This window comes from Poecilia mexicana, unplaced genomic scaffold (assembly GCF_051168715.1).
Source record: "Poecilia mexicana isolate PSO_F unplaced genomic scaffold, ASM5116871v1 scaffold_4, whole genome shotgun sequence".
Classification (NCBI taxonomy): domain Eukaryota; kingdom Metazoa; phylum Chordata; class Actinopteri; order Cyprinodontiformes; family Poeciliidae; genus Poecilia; species Poecilia mexicana.
This window is the reverse complement of record NW_028263373.1, coordinates 8,624,197-8,648,902: the sequence shown is the minus strand read 5'-3', so window position 1 is coordinate 8,648,902 and position 24,706 is coordinate 8,624,197. Positions and strand designations below refer to the sequence as shown.

General features: G+C 44.9%; 1 protein-coding gene across 1 annotated transcript; it reads left to right on the top strand.

Annotated features, from left to right (window-relative positions):
- Nucleotides 1-24,706, top strand: midn (midnolin). The gene is made up of 8 exons (XM_014999854.2): nucleotides 1-307; nucleotides 2,357-2,585; nucleotides 4,057-4,144; nucleotides 4,282-4,344; nucleotides 13,993-14,547; nucleotides 15,296-15,419; nucleotides 15,534-15,848; nucleotides 22,866-24,706. The coding sequence occupies exons 2-8, from the start codon at nucleotides 2,365-2,367 to the stop codon at nucleotides 23,126-23,128; spliced, it is 1,629 nt and encodes a 542-aa protein (XP_014855340.2). The 5' UTR covers nucleotides 1-307; nucleotides 2,357-2,364; the 3' UTR covers nucleotides 23,129-24,706.

The following is a 24,706-nucleotide window of genomic DNA, read 5'->3' as shown; positions in this document are numbered from 1 at the left end:
CGGCTACGCTGTTATCACCGAGAAACACACCGGCGTACCGAGAACAGCCGGACGCATTGGGACATATCCGCTGCTATTGGTCAAGAGTTCCCGGACTGCTATTAAAGTGCGTGAAGAGGCGCGCTGGGACACACACAGGAGCCAGCGAAATACGGAGAGCTGAGATACACAACTGTTGTGGATGATATATTCAGATTGTTTGGATTTATCTAAGAGTTTGGTTTACCTTACATACCAAAGCTGGGGGAACAGACTGGAACTCAGCTCAATTCCCAGCGAAGCTTTACAGTTTTCGCCACAATAATTGGTAAGTACGCAATTATAACATTTTTAGAAAGTTTGCGTGTGGTTGAAAAGTTTTAGAAAAGCTTGGCTCGGGCTTTGTTCTGTAGGAAGGGTCAACTTTGTTCACCGTTCTTCGTGTAAGTTGTAACAACGCATCTAATTTATTTCGTCGCGAATTTCACTTTAAACTTTGAGATGTGTCATCAATATGCGCATTGAAGGATAATTGTCTCCTTGTATCGTTATTCTTAGCAGTGAAAATTAAGTATACCACACTATATATATATATATATATATATATATATATATATATATATATATATATATATATATATATATATATATATATATATCAGTAAGTAAGTTTAATATTAGTTTACTGATAATATTAGTTTACTAAAGAATGAATGACAATACTGCAGGTTTTTATTGTGGAAGCCTATTCCACTAGGGGGCGACTGAGTATCTTATTTTATGTCAGTTTGTCCAGAGATCTTCCTCTGAAGGCAGTCGACATCTCTTAATAAGTAAATGTACTTCCAAGTGTTCTACACATATTTCTCTTCTTTTTTTCAAATTAAGAGTAGAGGATCACAAAAAGTGATTGGAGCAGTGCATGATGTAACTTCTTGCACGAACATGCTCAATTGGCTGCCATATTCCGGTTTCTTTTCGCTGGAACACGTGGGATAAATACAGGACCCATTATGAGTTATCTGGTATCCTTGTTCCCGACGGGAATAGCTGATTGTTTACAATGTGGACATTTTGCATAATATTCTCGGCCGTTTTAGTGATGCTGCACGACTGCATGCTTCTGCGCTCATGGGGGAAGTTCTATAAATATCATTACAGTATATCTGATAAGACTTACTGAAAGCAGGTTGTTACGGTTTCCAACAGGTATGTAAAGTAGATAGTGCTACCTGAATGAAAGAAAAAAAAAACTGCCAGAACCTTTATCTTTAATACTGATACTTTTACAGTATGGTGCTTCAGAATAGTTGTCTGCACTCTGATGAGTAGTTGTTATTTTTAAGAAGTGCTATTTTGAGCGTGTCGCACAGATCCCACTCACACACAGTCTTTTTAGAAATGTATGCTGAGAAATAAAAAAATAATAATAATAGAAAGTGATAAACCGGTAATCATTGATATAAACATATAATTTCAATCCTCCTCTGCCTTGGTCGATTTAAAAGAACACGGACAAGCAGCTTTGAGCTTCTGCACATACTTTGTTCTATGCTGTAATTTATTATGAATGGCCTAAACTCGTCTGCCCTCCACGTGGGTGTGGATCTCACATTTTAATTGGCTGACATCAGCAGCGTCCTGAAAGAGCTCTGCCGCGATTGGCTCGGTTGCTCCGGGGGTTGTGGGCGGATTTTCATCGATGGTGGAAGTGGGATACTTTGTGACAATGTTCATTGTCGGTACATCCACTGGGGCTGCTGTAGGTTTGAGAGCGCTGCGGAGAGCCTCTCGCTTCTAAGCCGAACAGGGCTTGCAGCTCCGCTCCTCTGAAGGTTGCAGCAACCTCAGTTAAGATTCAGAAGGAGTTTAGTACTATTATTTTTTTTTCCCCTAATCAAACCTCGCATTTTTAAAGGTTATTACATACGATCGCCTGCATTTCCCCCCCCCCTCTTTCTTTCTTTTTTCTTTTTTTTTTCGCTGACAATATAATTCCGTTTCTGTTTGGCTTTTGCCCAATGTAGCATTTCGGAAGACTTGCTTGCAACTTGGAAAGAAAAGAAAAAAAAAGAACGGTGCAAGGAGATTTAAATAAGGAGATCAAGCAAAGAGAAAAGCGACTCTGCAGTGTTAGTTGATTTCCTGCGGGGACGTTCTCATGAAATCGACCGGACTTGGTTTTATTCTGACTCTCGGAGGACGCACGGAAGGGTTAACAGACAGAAAGCTCTGAATGCTGCCTTCTAAGAGACGATAGTCGAAGCGAGGATTCCGCTTCCTCCTCCTAAACCCTTTCTTCATCCCGACTCTTGCTCGTCTTGTCTTCCCTCCCTCCTCCTTTCCCGTCCCTTCCCCCCGCCGTCTCCGAGCACAGGTTATCGAATGGACCAGCATCCTAGCGCCCGGAGCTGCACCAGTCGCGGGACTTCGTCCTGCGAGGCCGTCCCGGCTGAACCCTCCATGAATCTGTACATCCACTCCACCACAGGCACACGCTTCGAGCTCTCCCTGCCCCAGGAGGAGACCGTGGAGGGACTGAAGAGAAGGCTCTCGCAAAGACTCAAAGTACCCAAAGAGAGACTCGCTCTGCTGCACAAAGAAACGTGAGTAAAATCCTACAAGGTGGACGGCGGTGTTTCAACAGAATGCATTGTGTAGGATAACGATCTCGCGATTTCTGCGTGGTATTTTCCTTTAAGAAACCTCTCTTTACACGCACTGACATCACCAGCCGTAACAGTATTCTGCAGTTTTAAGATGGGCACATTTGTTGCATTAACCCTTTCATGCTCGGGTGATATTTTTTTTTTTCGGTCGCACAGAAAGAATAGGGGGAGTAACCTTGCCTGAGGTGGTCTAGGTGTGCATGAAAAACGTTCACATTAAACTGCTGAGTGAGTGCACACCGTTGCTAAAACTGCGTGAGGACTGTTGGGAGATGAAATCTGCAGACTTGAATTAAATGCAGAAAGCATGGCTGTATAGCTTTGCTGCATGAATCAAAACATGCATTCATAAGAGGAGTCTCAGTATGTGGCGGTGTACATTGATAAGATGGTTAACAACACATATGGGATAATAATGTAGTGGTTTCTGTATGGTGTCGACTTGCCTGAGTATTGTTGAATACTCAGGAACTGCAGATATCGCAGCATTCAAGCAGGGCTGCAAGGGAGAAGGAATAGTTAACCCTTTTGTTATTCAAGACTAAAGCTCTTAAATGCTCTGCAACTTAAGCAAGCGAAAGGCAGCGCAGGTGGCGTTATTTCAAAACTGGAAAGGGGGATTGCTTTAACATGCAAACAGTTGGCATTGTTTTTCATTCTGCTTCCCCTCCTACCTATTGTAATCACCCTATAAATCACACCATCCTTTAAAACCTGAACACCCCCGTCTTAATCTCCTCTTGCGCCTCGGAAGTGTAGGCCTACTGCAAAGCCGGCTCTGCCGGCCTTTGTTCAGCTGCACAGGGTAACATTTGGGTCATGCATGTGCAGCAGGCTGTCCTAAGCATCTCCCTTTGCTTGGGGAAGAAGAACAACAACCCATGGACAGCGTGTTTGTGGGGTGTCGCGATCTACAGGGAAGCAGTATTTTGGAGCAGGTATGGCTGCTCCTGTTCTGCAACAAACATCAAAGTGCAGAACGAAGAAAACCCATCTTGGGACATGCGGTTGTCTAAAATCTAAAATTGTAAAACTGTTTAAGCCACCAATCATAAAACTGCGTCGCAGAGCCATTTGTTTCTTGTCACAGCTTTTGCAGTTTGTTCTGCTTGTTCGCACAGCCAGTAGAAAGTACTTACCTCCACTTAGGCAAGTGGCAGCAGTGCCAAATATCCACTGTGAGCACTTGTCAAGCTGCACTACAGTCGAAATTGAAAAATGACAGCCCAATCAATACATCTCTTTCATGAAGCTTTTCACCCACGGCTCTTTTCCAAACTAGTTTTGAAGTCTGCCTAACACCCCCGAAGTTCCCCAAGCACTCCTTGCTGAGGGGTGTTTGGGTGTCTATAGAGAGAGAAGATACTGTCAGCACAGTCTAATTATCTCGATCTGTGTAACCCTGCAGGCGACTAAGTTCAGGCAAACTCCAGGATCTAGGCATCTCTGATGGGAGCAAGTTAACACTTGTACCAACAGTCGAAGCAGGATTAATGGTAAGCCTTGTCCTAATGTTATTTTTGGTTTAGCTTGGAATAAAATTACAGAAAGCACATTCAGTTTATTTAAAAGCTGCAAAAATACATTTGTTTACATAAACCATAAATGTCTTTTTTTTGTTTTTTCTGCGCAGTCTCAGGCATCAAGACCAGAGCAGTCAGTAATGCAAGCCTTGGAGAGTCTAACAGAAACTCAGGTAAGGAAACTCTGCTTATGAGCTTTTTTCCAACATCTGCATGTTTGGTGCCTCTTTGGGGTTTTTTGTGTGTGTTCAGAAATTACTTAATTTGATACAAGCTGTGCAAGGCTGCACAATGATGTTTCAATTGTTTAATCTTGGCCCCCTAAACAAGCCAAGCTAGACATCCTGTGTGAGCTGTTGGGATATAATAAGCAGCAACACCCTTCTGTATCCTAGTAACGTCTGCGATAGCGTGTGTTTGCGTGTGCATGCACGCTGCTGCAGAAGGCTATCAGAGAGTAAACCACACACAAAAAGACTTATTTGTGAGCGCATAAGAGGCCTGGTGTTCACTTTCATGTTTCTATTTCTACAATCTCTCTCTCCACTTCTTCTGTATTTCACGGACTTAGCAGACGCACAGATGCACACGCACACACACACGCACGCATACTGGCTAGTTTCCAGGAAGTGTGCTGAGGCTGCATGGCAATTGAGTATACTGTAGTCTCACTCACTCATACACAGAGTGCTGGATCATCAGATGGCAGCCTTCTCATTCTGTATTAGCATAGGGTTCCTGGAAGCCTCTCATGCATATATGTCCTAAGATGGGCCCACACCCTGCACTTACAGTGAAACAGCTCTTTAGGCCTTATTAAATACAGTATGTATTTGAGTCAGTGTGACATGACTCACTGAAATGATCAATAGTGAGAGTAAAGCAAAAGCAAAAAAAAAAGCTTCTCATCAGCCACAGAAAGAAGCTTGGCGAGAAGAGAGGTGATAAGGCTGAACACACTTAGACAACATTGTGACGTATGAAGCTGTGTGCAGCTGACTGACTGACTCACATCCACTTCCTTTTGGCGGTGTTGGGCAACGGCGAGACGTACGTAACTGCATCAGTGTGATGTCAAACCGATGGTGAAACTGACCACTCGGGGTGTGCGAGGTTTTTGTCCAGTGAACGACGCCGACCTGCACTCAGTCAGAATTTTTAAATCGGAGGATGCTCAGAGATAGCAAGCTGTGGTTCTCTATGGCCTCCCTGATCATTTTATGGTGGAAATCCTGGCCTGGTCGTCTGTGTGTGAACTCAGCGTGCGCCTCGTAGCGCTGACAGCAGATGACTGCATGTGTGTAGGTGTGTGGACACGTTGCTCTATAAGTGTGTGTGTGGTTTTTTTTTCAGCACTAGTGAGCTGGAAGTAAGCCTTGCCCGTCAATATAAAAGAAGAAGATAAAATATATATATATATATTTTTTTTTCTTCACCAGATGTAGATGATAATTCAGCTGCCAACCCAGAACAGCAGCTTCCTCACTTTGCCTCTCGTCTGACTCGTAACCCTGTTTCGCTAAGATTCGCTATGAGTCAGATGCATTTTTCTTAAGAACTGCTTACAGTTTACATTACTTCCAGATTCATATGCTGATTGTAGTCCTGCATAAGAGGACTGTGAGATTAAAGGGCAGCATGTGAATCATATTAGTACGAGGGGGGAAGTTCACGAAAAGGCCTAACACTGCTTTTGTGTGTTTATATCTTGAGAAATTGATTGAATTTATAATTCATGCAGCAAAATGGAATGCCATAGATTGTGGGGAGATTAGTGATACGGGGTAAGATTAGGAAACAGGAGCACCAAAAGCTCTCCCTCATTTCCTTTCTTCCTTCTAACTCAGGGTGGGGAGGCTGGCTATCAAAAATCAATCAATGCACTTAGCTTTTTAAAAGTGCCTGACACGGTAACTGATATCCCTAAACACCTAAAAATAGCCTCCGGGTGATTCAGGGTGGGTTTTGGGTAGTCGCAGATGAAGTGGACATAAACCCGCAGACCCCCTTTATTTAAGCACTTATCTTTCTAAACGTCTCTCTGGTTAAGTGAGGTCCCGTTTCAAGTTTGAGTGTTTTTCCAGGAAGTGTGTATTCATGCAATATGGACTGAGTGGATCACCTCATGTGTTCTCCTTTATCTGGATTAGATATCCCCGGCTAGCGGCTATATAGCTGGGAAAGCAGCTTGCTAGAACATGCTGATTTGTCTGAGGAATGTGTGTGTGTGTGTCACGTTATAGGGAAAATGTTTTATGGAAGTCGAGATCTGGTAATTATCGAAATTATGTTTTTCTCCCCAGTGTCCCCCATTTTCTCCTTCTCCCTCTCTTGTTCCTGCTTAACAGCTCTCTCAAGGCACTATAATTTAAATGTGCTGCGGTTTGCAAGTTTGGCTGTAGCTGCCTCTGTTTGGCCATGATGGCTGGCTTCTTTAGCTGCCTTAATTCCTCGTCTGGCATCAACTAGGGCCTTTTTTTCATGACATCTAAGCTGTATTAAGCCACTGACTCCCTGACAGCCCATCAGAATGCGCTCGCCTGCACTACTTTCTTCTCCTTCTGTCTGCTAAGGAGACGTTGTGTGTACGGCTTATATTTACACTCACAGATCTGAATTGAAAGGATGTACTTAGTAGGATTTCTGATCTTTGTAATAAGAAACCTGAACCATATAATAAAACGAACGTATACTTGTACAGCAGCCAGTCAAGTAACATGAAGGGAATTCAAGCAGTGACATAATTTCATCTTTTATTGATTATTTGCAGTTGACAGAAACCAAAAGAATTTGCGCTACTTTCGAAACACAGAGACTCTATTTGCTCATTGATGCACGTTGATGCTCGAATAAAAGCCAACCAGGCGGGCAGCCATCACCCTCACCATCCCCCTCCAAATGCACTTCCCCCCCATTTAGTCATCTCTTTGTTCCTGTCTTAAAGCATCAGCACCAAACTGCCCAGCTCACAAACCAAGCCATCAATGCTTCAGTCACTCTTAAAGCTGAGCTGTAACCCCGCAGTCCTTGCTTATACCGCGTGCATGCATTGGCTGCTGTCAGCGAGTCAAGCGAGAGTGGTGCATCCTGATTTCAGAATCAATGCCCTGCCCAACTGGAGTGATGCTCAGCTGGCTGCAAATTGACAAATTTTTGTCTTGAATGCGTACAGATTGCTCAGGGAGGAAGCTGTGTGCTGCCATTCCATATGTCCCAGTAGAATACACTGTTACATATCTGCTCTACTTTTCCTCTCTCGCTCCTACCGGCAGGCACCTCTTGTCCTTATGCTCCCCCCCCCGCCGCCTTTCCCCCACAAACCCACGGTTCCCTCTCATCTTTGTCTCACTCAAGTAACCACGGATGGAGCTCAGCTTTGCCATTGTCCCTGCAAGCAGGCAGATGCAAACTAAAAAGACCTAACAATCTGTCTGCAGTCACCTCTGAGTCACTCTTACCTAATTTCCTGTGCTCTGCATCCCTCAGGGAGTGCCAAAGTCAACATGACAGGTGGAGGGGAGATGAAAGGGAAGAGGTCTGGACGAGTCATTCATTAATGCGTCCAGCTGTGTTTGTGTAGGGTATACCCTGGAATATTGGGGGTAGTTGATGGGATGACTACACATGCCATTGGGCAACATAGGTCGTAACATACAGAAAGATTTGTGTGTCTATGTCTCGGTTTGAGGCTGTGTGTAAAACAGCTCAATGCACATGGTCGATATGTTTCTCTTTCCAGTCTTTCTACCTGTGCACCACCTTATCTACATGCTAGTTAATCAACCCTATTGGCACTACTGGAAATCATTGCAGAGTAATTGCATTGAGGATTTCTGAGTGCAAAGAATTGAAAAATTACCAACTGAGTCCAATGGCCAGTGTGACAAGATCCCCGTGTCCTTTTGCCACCATTGAAGTAAAGAAGGAAAAAAAAACGAAGCATTTTTTTTATGCTTGTAGCATAAGAGAAAGAGTCTTTGCTCTCTACAATGATAATTTGCCTTCTTTGTTCTATCAATGAAAGCTACAGAAATTAATTTGTTACTGGATGTCTAAATCAAATTGTGTACGGAAGAAAAGACAATGCTGATCTGAAGGCCCATTCAGTCCCTGCTCATGTAAATCCCGGCCTTGAAAATTGCATTAATAAGCTGATCACACAGTATTTTTGCACCTGTGTAATCCCTTTTGTATTGCTTAAACACACAGTCGAAGGGAGATGTTGGAATGGGCTTAGGGAATCAAGGTGTGTTGTGGGGCAATCAAGAGAGAGGTGGATTTTGCTGTGGATTTCATTGTCCTATTGTGCACATGCATCTGGTCGCGTTGGGCTTATGTGGGCGTACGCATGTGCCAACATCCATTTTTAATGTCTTTATCTTTGTGTGTTCCCTCGTTGAGCGGCCAGGGGAGTCTTATTTGCCTATGTTCGAGTCGTGACTGTCATTGTTTTCCGTTCCTCTGTGACACGGAGCTTTTGTGATTGGAGTAGCAGGCATCATGACTAGTGTGGCTACTGTGTGGGAGGATGGAGGCCAGGAATATCAGGTCTTATAGCCACCACCCATATCCAAAGCTCCCAGTCTGAAACAGACAGGCATAGGTCAAAGCGCCTGAGGTTTTTAACGAAGAGATTTCGAAAGAGGAAGTTTTGGAAAGACTTAAGCATTCTTTACGGATGCATCACAGCTGTTTCTGCACTGTTTTGTTGACTTCCTGTATCCCTATTCCATCACTGTCTTTCCCTTGACTTCTTCTCTCATACCTTTACCTTTGTTTGCAGCATTTGTTGTTGTTAACTGTATCCACATCCTCACAACAGCAATTGTGGTCATTTTGTGTTGTCAATTCTAGGGTCATGATTAGTGTAAATGAAGTATTTGGTGCACTATTTGCATGAACTTGATTGTTTTGAACTTTGCCACTCTAGGCTCTCTTTTAACAGGTGAACAAATTCTCTGGAAGTGAGCTGGACATTACTTATTGCTCACACTGTCTGTTTCTTATCAGACCGTATTACAGACAGCTATCTTTCTAATAGACCCTTTCAGGAGCCCTCTACCCCCTCCTGGCTACCTTTAGGATTTAGGGCATGGTGCAACTCATTGATTTTTTTCTTCCTTGTCTCTTTCAAGAGCCTGTTATTGCATCTTTAGCTTGTGTGTCTGCTCAGAGACTATCAATAGTGTCCTGGTGCGATCAAACCATCTAGGTCGATGGGCAGGTTAATAAGCAGCTTTTTGAAGCTTACCTTTCACCTTGCCGTTCGACAGGTGAGCAGCTACATTGGAACCGAAATGTGGCTGGAGAAGCCGGCTTCCTTCTCTTGTGACTTCCCTCCCTCCAGCCCCCTCCTGTCCCGCCTTCCAATCCTCTATCCTCTTTTCTCTGACACAAAGCTGCTCAGTTGTTCATGAATGTCAGCTCAGAGCTGCCAGCACGCTCCATCCCCCACCACCTCCCTCCCAGCCTCTTTTAGACTCTCAGCCTCTCTCTTCCTCCCTCAGTCCTTATCTCTCTGCCTTACTTTGCTTAGTGTGCAAAGGAAGAACGACTGCAAATGAGTTCCTTGAACCACAGGGACCCCAATAAATAAAACTGTCAGGCAGAGATGTCGAAAGGGAGAAAAAAAAAGGGGTGGGAGCCAGAGGCACACTCTCGCTGAATATTTCATCACCCTCTCCCACTCTGACACCCTACCCCCATTGCCCGCATCCTCCATCCCCCCTTCACCATCCTGGTTTCCTCTGTCCCTCATACCACCTTTTCCCCTCCTCTTCCTCTCCTCCATCTTGTCTCCACGACTCACCCCTCCAAGCTGCCCCTTATCATATTCTTCCCATTCAGTGCATGGCAACCAATGCCTCCTGCTAAACATGTCCTGGCCGGCAGTGATGAAAACTGAGGGATTGAAGGGACTGGCTTGTTAGCCAGCTCCTTATTTTATTTTATTTTAATTTTTTTTGCATGCCACTTCTCTCATTGCAGCCTTCTGAGCACAATGATGGACTCCTTTGTCTCAGAGGGCCCCAGCTGAACTTTATGAAATGTGACAGATTAGCAACCATGATTAAATCAGAATAATTCTAATTGACTTCCTGCTAGTAAATATTATTTATTGAAGTCATAAAACCACATTTCCTTGCAGAACACCAAGTGGAGTGTAGAGATTTATTTGAACTTGGCAGTTGCCAAACCGGTACAGAATATGCCCCTGGTGGATACCAATTCATATTTGGTATATAGGAAAAGTGCAACAGTAGATGTCTTCACTTTATACCTGGAGAAATAGGGGACTACCAAAACCTCGAAGGTACATAATGGCTAAGAGACCAGCAGTCATTGTGCCTTTCTTATAAAATGGCAAAGGTTGAACCTAGAAGAAAGGTGGCGGATGGTTAGAGGCTGAAAAACCAGCAAAAACAAAACTCTCTTTTGTTTGCCTGTAATGTCTAGAAAGCCTATCGTGTTGGTCCTGACGTCAGCGGTGGCCAGCTACATTAGCTGTCTTGGCTGGGCTCTCGAGAGCAGACAGGCATGTTTGGACTGGAGCTGAGCTGCTAGCCGAGACCACTGGGAATCATTTACTAGCCAACTCTCCAGCGCCAGAGAGCCCCACTCCCTCCCATCTACCATCTTTCTCTCACACAGACATATAGACATACTCTCCAACACATTTCCTCCTCTTGTTTCTCTCTTAGTCTCTGTCCGTCTGGAAAAGGCTTGTTGTTGCACGATCGCTTGCCAATCTAGCCTCTGGCAGGCAGGCTGTAACATCTTCCGCCTCCTCCCATCCCTTAAGAGATAAGAACTATTTCAGGTGTTCCACTCCACAGCTCAGAGCTACACAGACCATTTGCCCTTCTCTGATATTTTCTTTTCTGGGGCTCTAAGAATTGTTGGGGAAACGGCATGTTTTCAGGAGAGGAATTTCACACCTGGAGGTTTCAATGCGGCTCTTTGTGTTTATCTTCTGGGGGGGGACGTGAAAGATGACCGCAGAGATATGAGCTGCCAATCAGACAGTCATCGAGATGTTCCCTGTCATTTTCCCTTCTAATGAGACGTGGATGTTTATGTGGGTTTGTGGCCTTTTAGTTGCTTGCCTGAAGCCGAGGTTGTGGTGGGTGGCATGTGTATCTGCAGAGACCCCAAATGAGTCACATTCGGTGTTACACACATTTAGCTCACATGTATGTGAGATCTAACACGGCCTGTGCGAGCGACTTCTAATTTGACTTCATGACTCAATGGCTGAGACTTGTGAGTGTCAAAAATCGAACGGAGGAGGGAAAAGAAGGGAAAAAAAACTAACGAGGTGCGAGGAAGAAAGCTTGCCTCTCTTGGAGGCTAATTTGAAGCCTGCCATGTGGTGTTGTGAGCTCAGTGGGAGTACATGATTTTCATCTTGGTGGTTTTGAATAATCCACACTAGTTATTATAAGGGTAATCAAGCCTCCTCTTTGTTTCTCCTGCTGTCACTCACTGTCATGTCTTTTTTGTCACTTTCTTTTTTTGCCTTTGCTTGCACACCCTCACACAGAAAAAAAAAAAAAACAAAGTTGTAAAGCAAATACCCTGTTTAGTCTTGGCACCTTTAAATGTTCCTAAACAATGATTTTGGATTGAAGTATTTTCCAGGCCTGGGGAGAAGTTTAGAAATTTGTGTTTCTAGGACTGTATCCTGTTTTAGAAATATTGCATCTATATATCCATGAGCTCATAACCAGGCTTTGTTTTGGTGTACATAGGTAATTGGATGAAAATCATTGCAATCTCTAAAAATATGAGCCTGGAAAATCATAGGCTATTGTCATGATAAGTATGTAGGAGTCCTAATTTCACATGATCCTTTCTTTTGTCTGATGCTCACACACCCACCAGATACAGGTGTAGGTAAAGTCCACTATACTCACGACCTTCTACTTTAGCACTGAGTTTTGCACATGCTTTTTGTAGTAACGGTTGTTAGGTTTTTTTCAGATTTCTTGATTAAATGCCTCAGGTTGAGTTTAGTTAGAATCAATATCAACTGCATGCCTGTGTAGAATGAGAGGTGTGATCAGGAGCAGAGAGAAATACTCACTCATTAGACCCAGCACCAACCCCCCCCCCCACATGCTTTCTCTGTGCTCATTTTGTGCGGTCTCCCTTGGGGTCTTTGACGTAGTGTTGGCTGACTGTTGACTCTCTCCTGACAGCTGTCAGTCACTGCCTTAGTCAGGCCTGTTCTTTTTTTTCTTTCTCCTTCCCCCCTACGACCTTTGGATTCTGCCTCCCCCCTCCCCCTTGAGTCGCACACATATACACGCCTTCTTTCTATCAGGCAACCTTTTGTGTATAGAGTTTCATGCAATACCCTGCCCCACCCTGCCCTCCTCCTCACTTCACACCGCACCTTACGCCTGCTGAGTTTGTTGCCTTACCATGCCGCGGTAATCATTGCGGGTGTGGACTGTATCAACAATCCACCAGCAGCTGAGTTTGCATTCAGAAAAGAAAGGAAACCTTAGTTATGTTTGTGCTGGGACCTCCGGAATATTTATTTTTATTTTTTTTTTTTTGCTACTTTGGTATTTGAACATTTACCTTGCAAAAATGTTGTTTATCGTTCAGCCATCATATCATCTCAACTCGCTCAGATCTTTTAGTTGTCCATCCTCTCATTTTCCATCTGCTTTCCCCCCCCTCACCATGTCAATAGCAATGTCTAAAGGTCACCATGGCAATACAGGAGTTGCGGTCGATAGAGAAATAAATAAGCACAAGAAAACAGAGAGTTCTTTTTGAGGACAGGCTGGCAATTTTGGGGTTAATTGTTGCCAAGATCTTAGAAGTAAAGTGGAAAAATGTACATAGTACAAAGGCCAAGCAAGAAAGAATGGCCCTTCATCCTCTCCATCTCCTGCCAAAATCTATGCTCTTTTCTGCCCTTATTTAGATTGTTGTTTCTGACTCCTTTCCCCCTTGGGTCTAAAAGCACACAGGCAGCAAGGGCTGTTGAAATATTTTTGGATAAATGTGTCACTTTGTATTTGCCAGTAAAGGGTGGTTTCTGCTTGCCTTAGTTTGGGAACAGCTTTAGATGTCGCCACTGTTGAATCTTCAAGACCAAGAACCTTTCTGACCCCTTGATGACTCCGCGTTGAAAAGACGCAGACTTTCAAAAGCCAGTTTCAGCACAGAATGTTTGGTATTTAGCGTGAAGCTTCCAAGCCAAGTCCTAACAAATCAGCTTGCCCGTGTGCGGTTGCGTGCATCTATCCGGGCCATGGGCGGGTCAGTGAAGACCTCGACACTTGGCCCTTGTTGATCATTGCCAGAATTCCAAAAATGGGCAGCACTTCCAGATCCGCTGCAGATCCACAGACAATTGACTATTCTGTGCTTGAGAGGCAGGCGGGGTGTATTTCCTGAACGTGGGACAGATTTTTCAGGCAACAAGCCAGACAGAAGGGTGGCCTTTGTCTCTGAGCTGAATGACACTGCTGACTAAGAGTGGACCCAGAGGCAGTTGGAGGAGAGCAAAGAGTGGAGTCTGTGTGTGTTTGTGTGTTTTCCAATAGGTCTCCTTATCCAGAAGTAAATAGTCCACTGTTACAGAACTGTGAATGATTGGATGGTGGTCTAAATGTGGTATGCCTGTGTCTCTATGAGAAGAGGGGCTCAAAGCACTTTTGTGTCCAACTCAAATGCTATCTATGACAAAAAAAAAAAGAATTAAAAAAATTCATTTACCATGAAGGAATTCAATTCAGTTTGCTTCACTTGAGGAAACATTACTCAAAAGTATTTTCTGTTTTTCTGTTACGTGTGTACAGGTCAGTGACTTCCTGTCCGGCCGCTCCCCGCTCACCCTGGCACTGCGCGTAGGGGACCACATGATGTTCGTTCAGCTTCAGTTGGCAGCACAGCAATCTGGGGGTCCCCAGCTCCAGCACCGGCACCTCATCAGCCGGGGAAACACGGAGGCCGCCGCAGGACAGCCCACAGTGCAGCCGCCCCGAGTTCCCCACATTCACCCGCTCTCCCCCCACCACCACCCCCAGCAACCACACAATCAGCCCAGCCCCCATCCTGTCCCTTCCTCCTCCTCCTCCTCTTCCTCAGGCTCACCTACCTTCCCGTTGCCAAACACGCACCACCAGCCGCTCCCTCCTATGTACCACCAGTCGCCCTCCTCCCCTCACTGTAGCCCCCCTACTCCGCCACCCCACTCCCCTCGCCCGTCTCACATCCCCGGGGGACTTTTCCGCTCTCCATCTCATCATCACCATCATCATCATCACCATCACCACTACCACCAGCCCTCCTCCAGTCAACCCAGCCATGACATTGGCCAGGTCAGCCCTGTAGCCCCGGTTTTGTGCCCTGAGGTAAGACCCCAAGAAATGCATGTTCTTTCTTTTTATATTTAAGTTTTTTTTTTTTTTTTGTGAAGAGACCCATGGCTTACATTACATCTACACTAAATTAATTTGTCATAATTAAATAATAAGACAAACTTTATCATGCACACAAATATTCAATTCTCCAATGTAGCAACCAGAATAATGGAGAGGAATCTTTGGTTTAGTCAAACTGCTGCAGGGCTAAAGATAGAGGGATTTAGAAAACCGTTTTCAGTCATCAGTCATAAACTTTTATGATCATTTATTTAACTTAGAAAATCTTTAACGGCGAAATGCGCTGCTCATACTCTCTTGACCTGCCTGAGAGCTGCCGTGAAAAGTGAAAGCAAACATCATTGAACTCAAGCAGAGAGCATATATAAGCAAAAATGTCTATTTAACAAAGAGAAGAGGATATGATTATTCCTCATTACGCTACAACATGCATTCTCTTAAATAGAGCTACACGCAAAGAGGTTTTTGTCAGCAGTTCAGTTTCACTACCATTAAATAATTGCAGTAAAGCTAAGGTGGCTTCTAAAAAATGACAAGATGTATTAAGCCAGAGTTTGAAGTAACCTGGTACTGTATGGAATGGTAAACTAAGCTTTCATGACGTCAATTTAGGGATTTTTATAAAGGTTTTCAAAGTCCCCATATATGAGCATTTGCTTGTATAATGAAGTGGAAACACTCACACTTAATTTTTGTCTCTATTGTGTTTTCGCTTCAGGCTAACTGCAGCACCAACAGCCCCGGCAGTGGCTCTAGTCCTTCAGCTCGCTCACGAAAACCTGGAGCCATCATTGAGAGCTTTGTCAACCACGCTCCCGGAGTCTTCTCAGGGACCTTTTCAGGTAAACAGACATTGAGCTCCACACTGAAAATCTTACTTACTGCACAAAATGAAGTCGAACAAGTTGTAGTGCATCCTTTTGTAAAACTTTTCTCTATCTTTCGTCCTCTCTCAGGCACTTTGCACCCTAACTGCCAAGACAGCAATGGGCGTCCAAGACGTGATATCGGTACCATCCTGCAGATCCTCAACGACCTCCTGAGTGCCACTAGGCACTACCAGGGCATGCCCCCCTCCCTCACCCAGCTCCGTTACCAGACTCAGTGTGGGTCGCCCACCTCCCCTTCCCCCTCACCACCTCCTTCACCCCCAGTCGCTGGGATGACGGGCCTCTCTGCCAAAGCTACCTCTGTGCCTGCTGGCAGCCCTCCTCCAACTCTTCATCCACTGGTGCAGTGCCAGAGCCAGATCCGCATGTGCAAACCCCCTGGTGAGTGAGCCCTCTCCGTACACCTTTTCATCTAAGCATGTCAAAAACACAAACAGAAGCACACCCCTCACCCCTACTTACGCTGAGTCTTTGTTAGTCCCTTAACGCCCTAATGGCCTCACGAAGCAGATGTTCTTGCATTTGGCACCGCTTTGGGGGAGCATAGCTTGTGTGCGCATTTGTGTTAAATGACAATACAGCCACTCATTTTTGCAAAGCTCTGTTCTTGTTTTGCAATCAAATGAAAAATCCATTGTCATCTCTGTCTTTTTCTGTTTCTGTTCTCAAAACGCATCATGGGTATCTCAGTTTGGTTGGGATGATTTTACATCACTGTGCTTCATGCGCTTATTTTTATCTTTTAAAATACTGATGATAGTTGAACTGAAAACTCTGACTAAAGAACAAAAACACTCAAGCATATATGTCTCTTGGGTTTTTAAGCAGATGAAAAGAGGAAGTGAATAAAGGAGATGGGGAGGGGGAGGTCTCCTTAGTAATGCAATACAAGCTTCTCCAGGCCTGTTCAGTCAGGCTCCACTTGTCAGTCAGTCGAGTTGGCTTTGTTTTTGTGCATCAAGGAGATAGGTTTACCTTTTCAAGCCTGGGCTGGGCTATGTTTAGATTAGATTAGGCTTTGGGTTACTTAACCTGTGTCCTAAAGAAGAAGAGCTGCAGCTGGGACATGCATGGGCTGGACAAACCTCGACAGGTTCCCGTTTTAAGAGGGCTGGGCCAGGACAGGTGTTGGAGTGCGCGTGATACGGTTCTGGTGCAGAGCTTGGATGTTTTAAAACCCTCTTTTCTGAGCAGCCACTCAGGATGTTGAGCATCTGGCAGATGTCCAGAACTGATAACATTCAGGCAGTGTTGTGAGGTTAGACTGACTGTGTGGAGAAAAACTGCATTGTCTTCTAATGCCTCCTTATCGTCTGCTGAGGAAATTCAACCACTCTATAGTGAAACACTGGTGAATCTTGTGGACAATGACCACATATTGTTTAATAGTCCTCTTTGGGTGGGCCCTAAGAGAACGTGCTTAGTGTTTAATATTTTCTGCTGACTGAAAAAGAAACGCATCCATATTCATTGTTGTCTTCTGGCTTTGTCCCATGTTGTGCGTTCCCTGCTTGAAAGCGGTACAAGAACATTCAAAGTTATTGTAAAGACTGAACCCGGCATCGGTGGGATTAACCACTATTCCACTGCCAAACTCTGAGTACCTTCGCAAGTGCTCACTGAACAGTTGTAATAACACAGGCTTATTTTTCCTATCTTAGAAAAGACCATTCCTTCACTTCCCCACTTGTCCATACTCACCCCGCCCTTTGTTCCCCTCCCCCCTCTCCCTATTCTTGCCATGTCACTTCATCTGCACTCAACCACCCACGCCACTGCCCCCCTCTCCCTGTTAGCCGTCCAAAAACAGCCCCGACTGTAGAATCCATCTCTCTGTCCGTCTCCTTTTCGCCCCCGTCTCTTTCCACGTCTGTGTTGTGCATCAATACATTGTCTGTGTTCATTTGGTCTTTAAAAATAGACTTATTCCAAAAATCAGCCCTGAGAAGCATTTTCTTTGTGAGCTCTACAGCAGTGAGAGGAGGAGGAGGCAACGGAGGACACGGGTTGTTGAATCCACAACTCCGAGCTACTTATCCTATGGGTGTTTATATTCTGCCATCAACCATATCGCATGTTAAGTTTTAACCAGAGGCTAAGGGTGAAAGAGGAGCCCGTCTTTTGTTGTTTCTCTCAGTCTTCTAGACTTGACTTGCTGAGTATTTCAAACCTTAGTGACACAATGGCAGACTCCATGTTTTCTATTCTACAGAGCAAGCAACAAGCAAACCAATGACTGAGCTCTGTAGGGCAATCTTATCACTCGACAGCTGATGGAGGACTTGCTGGACTTAACACTGCGGCTTAACTCTGCGGCTTCAGCTCCAGTTAAAGAAAAACGTGTACTTCTCATCTGCCTGAGTATGCGCACATAGCCGAACTCAGGTTGAGGCAGCCTCTCGAAAATGTCACCTACCTCGGCTGTCTCTTGAGTCTTTACCCTTTCTGCTGCAAGTTCACGAGTAGAAAAAAAAAAAAAAAACTCAACACATGCACATGCAGTTAGTCCCAGGGCTTATACAAGCAGCCAGCTTTTCCGCTCTCGCTGTGTAAAACTGCTGAGTTGTGAGGATTTGTCAACATGGGAGTCATGTTGAGTTTGAACAGGGGGGCATTAGCATGGTCTAGCAGACTGATTGTTAAGCTAAATTCCTTCGCTGTGTAGCGTGGACCGACCCCACCATCCGCCCTGCAGCCTTCAGTGTCGATCACCCCCTGCCCAGCCTACCCTATTGTGTGAGGGGTGTATATAGAGCACCATGCTGGACCATTGTGGGTCAGAGAAGGGGAGGCCCATGGGATTATATGGGTACCTTTTAGCCCTACAGCTGCTTTCGTTCAAACCGAGCACACAAAGACCGGGCAAAACAGAAGCAAAGTTGGCTCTTAAAGGCTCTCCAACAGCTCCCTTCCCCCTCATGTGTGTCTTCCACATCCTTTAACTTGCCCTTGTCTCCTTTTGATTTGTCAGGTCATGTTAGCTTCGTGCAGGCTAAGACAGGGCAAGGCAGGGGGAAAAAGGAAGGGTGATTGTGAACGAGGCAGAGACAGAGAAAGATTCTTTGCCCTTAACCTTATCGAGTCTTGTACTTAAACCGTGACCCACACGGTACTCGTTCTGCCAGCGAACTTAACTCCTCTCTCATCGCCAGCCAATATTCACTGGGATGCACATGCGCCACTAAAACTCACCGAATGCCCCCAGCGACTCTACACAGCCACAGAGGTATCCAGGAAAGCCAGCCAAGCACATCAGGTGCCCTTTCATAGTCGGGAAGGAGAGGAGAAGAAGGAGGGAATGCAAATGAAGTCTAAAAGTCATTGAAGAGCTTGTGTCCCTGCAGGGCCGTCAGTGCCCTTTCACTGGCTGTCAGGATGCTCATATTACCTCTGCTTTGATTGGTTGCTTCAGTATGTATCTGTGTAGGTTGAGTATTTTTTTTTTTTTTTACTGAGTGGAACTGGGTAGCCTTTAGTTCCATGTAGGATTATCAAACCTTTGGGGCATATTTCTGAGCTCTGCTTTCTGTAAAGCTTACACTCTCTGGTAGAGATTTTTGGCCGATTTCAACTGCTTTTTGGGAACTATGGTAAAGGAAACTCAATGAATGAACATTGCTCGAAATACCTTTTCACTTTCTGTCACTGGCAGTCCAAGTAGGAGCAATGCTGCACTATGCATGTACAAAAACAGTCGATGTAAAATAGGGGTTTCCTAATATATTAAAGGAAATGCTGACTTATAACCAATAAATCTTCCGTTACTATCACTATCAGCATGTCTAGCTAGCATTACACAAACAGTAGTCCCAGTGTTTTTTGTTTTTTTTTTGGCTAGAGAAAGTCCATCCCAACATGGTAGCACTTATACTTGGTATCTTCACAGGCAAAGAAAAAAATAAACTACGATTTTAAATATATATATATATATATATATATATATATATATATATATATATATATATATATATTTAGCCCTCTGACCAATTAAGGCTGATTAATCTGAAAACTTGACAAACAATTGTTTTGACCAAGAGCTGTTTTTTTTCTCTCCTTACAATAGTGGTCTAAGACACATATAAATGTATGTCTTGCAGGTCATTATTATTCCAGTTTAATTCAAAAAATGAATTATTTATATTATTTGCACCTACAATGGAGAGAGTGCGGTCAGTGATACTAGATTGAAACCGAAGCAGATATTGCTGCAGTGTGATTCTCCCTTCCTCTCCTTTCCTGGCCTTGTTTTTTTTTTCCCCTCCATTGTCTTCCCCTCCCTCCCTCGCTCCTTCCTCTGGTTTTCTGGATGCTCAGCAAACACAATGTTCTCTGTGCAAGATCACAAGACTTATCAAGACAAACAAACAAACAACAGCAATAAGACAACTGCAAATGAAGGCCAATCTTTACACAATCAATAGAAGGAGAAGCTCCTTTAATCTCCCTCTGTGTCCTGGACACTGCAGCCCTCCTCCTTTTTTTTTATTCTTCCTTTCTCTCTCCATCCTTTGCCTGCTTACTCCTCCGTCCACCCACTCTACCCACCCCTACCCCTTCTCCAGTCCTAGCTGTGTTGCTGGGCTGGGCTCAAAGGCAAGGGAAACTGACTGATGCATTGATTATTCATAGATCACCTCTTTGCTCTTTGACTGTTTTTCTCTTTTTTTTTTTCCTACAACGTCTGGCATATTTACGAAACGTGCTTCAAAGGGACGGGCGAGGATCATTTTGGAGAGGGAGAGTGGACCGCTCAGGAGGTTTTGGTGTGGCTGGTGTTAAGATAAAAGAGGGAAAGAGACTGGCATTTCCTTCCTCTGTGCCCTTGAGCTGTGCTCTGTTTGATACTGGTGGCGCATTTCTAAAAAAAGGAACCAGTGTTGCTTCCTTGTTTGCCTTTCCTGTGTCACACAAGGTTGTGTTTGAGTAAGGGTTCCCTAAATCTCTCCTTTGCATTTATACCCTATGTCGGCTCTCTGTGGGTGCAACTGTGCTTGCGTCAGTCCCCAGCCCAACCAGTCAGACTGAGCCAATCTGTGTGTGTATGTGTGCCTGTGCTACGTGGATTGTCTGTTCTTTTTCGTATTCAGCCCTAATAATAGCCCTACTGTCATAAACATAGTCTGGAGATCCCTGCGGCCAGCTGTGTCCGGCCCAGCCGCCCAGGGCTCCGGTAGTGACGCTCATGAATGGCCGAGCTCACACACGCACACACACACACACACAAGTTTGGTGGTGCTCCAAGCACATTCCCAGAACTCTTGCCAAGCCAAAGGCCAAGACCTCCTGCCGCCCCACCAAACTGCACTCTGTGTGTATGCGTGTGTTTCCTTCTGCAATGCTGAGATGAGAGCAGATGTACCCCCCCCCCCCCCTTTAGAAACCAAGATCAAGACTAACGGACTATCTTGTCAAGGGAAAGGGAAGCAAATTGCTGCAGAGAAACAGATTTAAGTCTATAGGCAAACAGTGGCTTTCTGCTGTTTCATTATGTGCGGCCAGCTTCTCTTCAGACTAGTCTGTGCACATAATAAGGAGGCGAAGTGAGGACCAGTGAGGAGAACAATGCCTCGCAGCAACGTTTGTGGCTATCACATGGTGCAGAAGGAACAATGGATGTATTGCCGGCCACCCCCCACCCCCACCCCCTCACGCCCCTCACCTCTGGCGTACTGGCTTCGTTCCCGAGGGGGTGACACATTGTCCTCAGACGCAGCATCTGGATGCACATGTATGCTGGTGTCAGGGCTGACCATATTGAAGTAAAAAGAAAACATGGTATGACTAATGCAATGTAAAGACGTTAACCTTTTTCCACTCCTTACCTCCTTTTCTGGTTTTCCTAAAGCCTCTCAGCACTTTACTTAAGTGTACACTGCTATGGCATAATAAATAGTCCCGGAAGGGTTAAATTGCTTTGCACTGCTCAACCCGATAAGCAAATCAGAGAAAAGAGGTAAACGAAGCCCACACCGAGTCCGGAATTCATTCCGATAGAGAGGGGGAAAGCAGAGGAGGCCATAATCGATTCTGCAAGCTGACACCTACGGCTGATCCTTTACCCTCCACCTTTTTCCTCCATCGTTTATTCCATCCCCCCAGCCTCAGGGGGAGGAATTCCTTAACCCACGCCGCCGTCCCCTCCTCGCTGCGTCCCCCGGCCGCCGCCTCCCCCCTCCACCTCTTTCTCTTCTCCGCACACAGCCCTACCTAGCTGTCTCTGGGGAGACATGGGCCAAGATACTGGAGAGGGAGGGGTGAGCTAAGGGGTAAAAAGGGCGCAGTGTTTGGAGGAAGAGGGGGGCACTCAACGAGCTGCGATTTGGAAGCTAGAGCTATAATAAAGAAATAGAAGAAAAGGAACTATTTTAGTCTCTCTTTCTCTTCTCGCTCTCTCATCGCTTACAATTTCCATTCGCTTGCATTTTCTATTGAAAGCCAATAGCGTTGTCCGGGGCTGGAGATGGATGGCTGCACTAGAGCTAAGGTTTAATCAATAGGTCTTTTTAATTTGCCATCGATCCACGTTAAAAGCTACTGCGCCTGTTGGTGCTGCGTCCGTGTGTGTGTGTGCGTGTGCATGTGTGTGTGGACCTTTTGAGACAGTGCTCGTGTGCATCCATAGCCATGCATGACTGTACACATCGTGTGTGTGTGTGTGTGTAATGCGGATTCCAGTGTGTCCTTGTGTGTGTTCTCGTGCACGTGCAGAGATGGCCACTATGCTTTGGTTTATTGACATCCTAGCCCAATATTTAATTATTTAATTCCAAGACAGATACTAATGGAGCTAGCTAATAGATTGTGGTTGCCTTCCCTCCCTTCTAAGCCCTCCGAATATACGCATAAATGGAATTAGGCTCGACTTGGCCGGTGTTGGGATAGCATTCTCAGTGCAATGCAAGACCTCTCCCTGGAGACTGGAGTCTCCTATAGGCACATCAACAGCTAGAAATGCACTTAGGAGAACACACACCCACTGAAGCATGTCATACTTAATTGTGTTTGCAAATATCACAGGGAGCCACGAGCATGTGCTGGCTCTTTCGTATGTTTTTACCTTTATCTGCCCTGCTTATGGCTCTCAAGGAGATACGATTCTGGGGGGGAAAAAAAGAAAAGGTTTCCCCACTCAGAGTGAGGAAGCTGATGGGAAGTTAACCAAAAGATTTAACAGCGAGCTCCATGAAGTGTCTGCTTTTAAGTTTGGTGCACATAGGGAAGGAGCGAAACATGTTAAAGAAATATTATCGGACAAAAAGAAAATAAGAGCACCCCTACCTTCCGCTTATAATGCATTTATTGAGTGGTTAAAAAAAAACAAACAAATAAACTTCATGATCTTGTAGTTTATTTCACCAGTTACCAAACAATACTAACGTGCCCCTTTGTTTCGCGCAGGTGACCGCATCCGTCAGACCGAGAACCGAGCGACTCGCTGCAAGGTGGAACGTCTGCAGCTGCTGATGCAGCAGAAGCGTCTGCGCCGGAAGGCCAGGCGGGACCAGCGAGCGCCCTACCAGTGGCTGCCAAACCGCAAGGCCGGGCGTAGCAACAGCAACAGCAGCATGTCCAGCGAGGGCTCCCTGGACCTGGACTTTGACGACTCGGTCTGGAAGCCCGACGTCAAGGCCGACTTAAAGTCCGAGTTCGTGATGGCCTGAACGCCTTGTCCAGCCCCCGTTCTTCGTGAAGATTCGTAGAATTTGTGAAGCGTTTCTTGGGATTAATGTGGAATTATATTATGAAGGCCGTGTCTTGGCAGGAGGTGAGGGGGAGAGAAAAAGTTGTCCTTGTGACTGTTATCTGCCACATGGGAGAAACAACCCTCCCCCCCCACCCACACACACACACACACACTTGCCCCCCTCTGCAGACGCTAATCCCATTCTGTCCTTCACAGCTGACCTTGTGAAAAGCAGCAACAATAGCAAAGGAACTTCATTGTGATGCTTGGACTTTACAGGCAAAACACCTGGACTTTACAGTGTACAAGACTTTTATTTTCGAGGTGTGATATCACAGATCACATCTCCACTTGAGCAAAGCAGAATTTAGTGAGTGGTGGTGGTATTTTTTTTTTTTTTTTTCCCCTGCATTTTTTTTAAGTGCACTCTGGGCAGAAATGAAGAGATCCACACTGGACTTATGAACAGAACAGCAGCACCAGAGACTGTGGAAATATTCCGATGGGCATTCTTATTGTTCTCAAAACCAATCAATCGGAGTCCAGTTTTGTTTTTCCTCTGTTACGGAGTGGTTAAACCTTTGTTTTTTTCTTCTTTTTTTCCACTTTTAAGCATATTATATTTTATAAACAAAAAAAAAACAATATGTAGCATTGTTCACAAAGCATTCAGGTTTTCATATAACAGTTAAAAGTACTTGTTTATTTGCACATGATGTTGATTTATAACAGCTGGTCAATATGTGCAAGGAGGAGGAGGTGGTGGTGGGGCCTGAAATAGAATAATAATAATAAAAAAAAAGAAAGAAAATGACTATCGAAGTATTGATGTTGACCTCAGTGACAAAGGGTATCGATAGGAACGACTAATAAATGAACAAAATGAATTAATATTACAAAGTGCTTTAGAGGATTTTAAAATCTTTAAAAAAAATAAAAAAAGAATATATGATAGAAAACTCTATTTTTGTTTCTCTTCCTATCTGCTGTTTTCTAAAAACAGCAGCCCTCTGCGGCTTTTAGTCAAGTTGTTGACTGTCAGCAAATATGTGCATCCATTCAACCATTCGTTTGCCCATTTGTGGAATGATCTCGTCTCGCCACAGCGAACCATAGAGAGCGACCCCCCCTGCCCCCCCCGTCATCCAGCCCCAGGTTGACGTCTTGCAGACCTGGACTGACTTATCCGAGGGAGTTTGTGTACATAACTGTGACGATTTACAAATGTTTATGAGGGTGTGTGTGTGAGTGTATTTTGCTTTTATTTTTGTTATTATTTTTAGAATATTCCATTGTTTTGTTGTCATCTCCTGAGTAAACCCTACGATCTCCTCGCGTCGTGTCGATCGGCCGCAGCAGAGGCGTGGGTCGAACGAAGCGGCTCGTTTAAAGTTTGAGGCCCTTTATCACTAGTTTTATCAAAAGAGGGAGGAGCAGCGGCGTCATTTTTCTGGCATCATTATCTAGTGCCTGGACCAGTAACACCCATTGACATATCAGGTTAGGCCTTTCACAGTTTTGCTGCTAACACGTGGGAGCTTAAAATGACACAAAA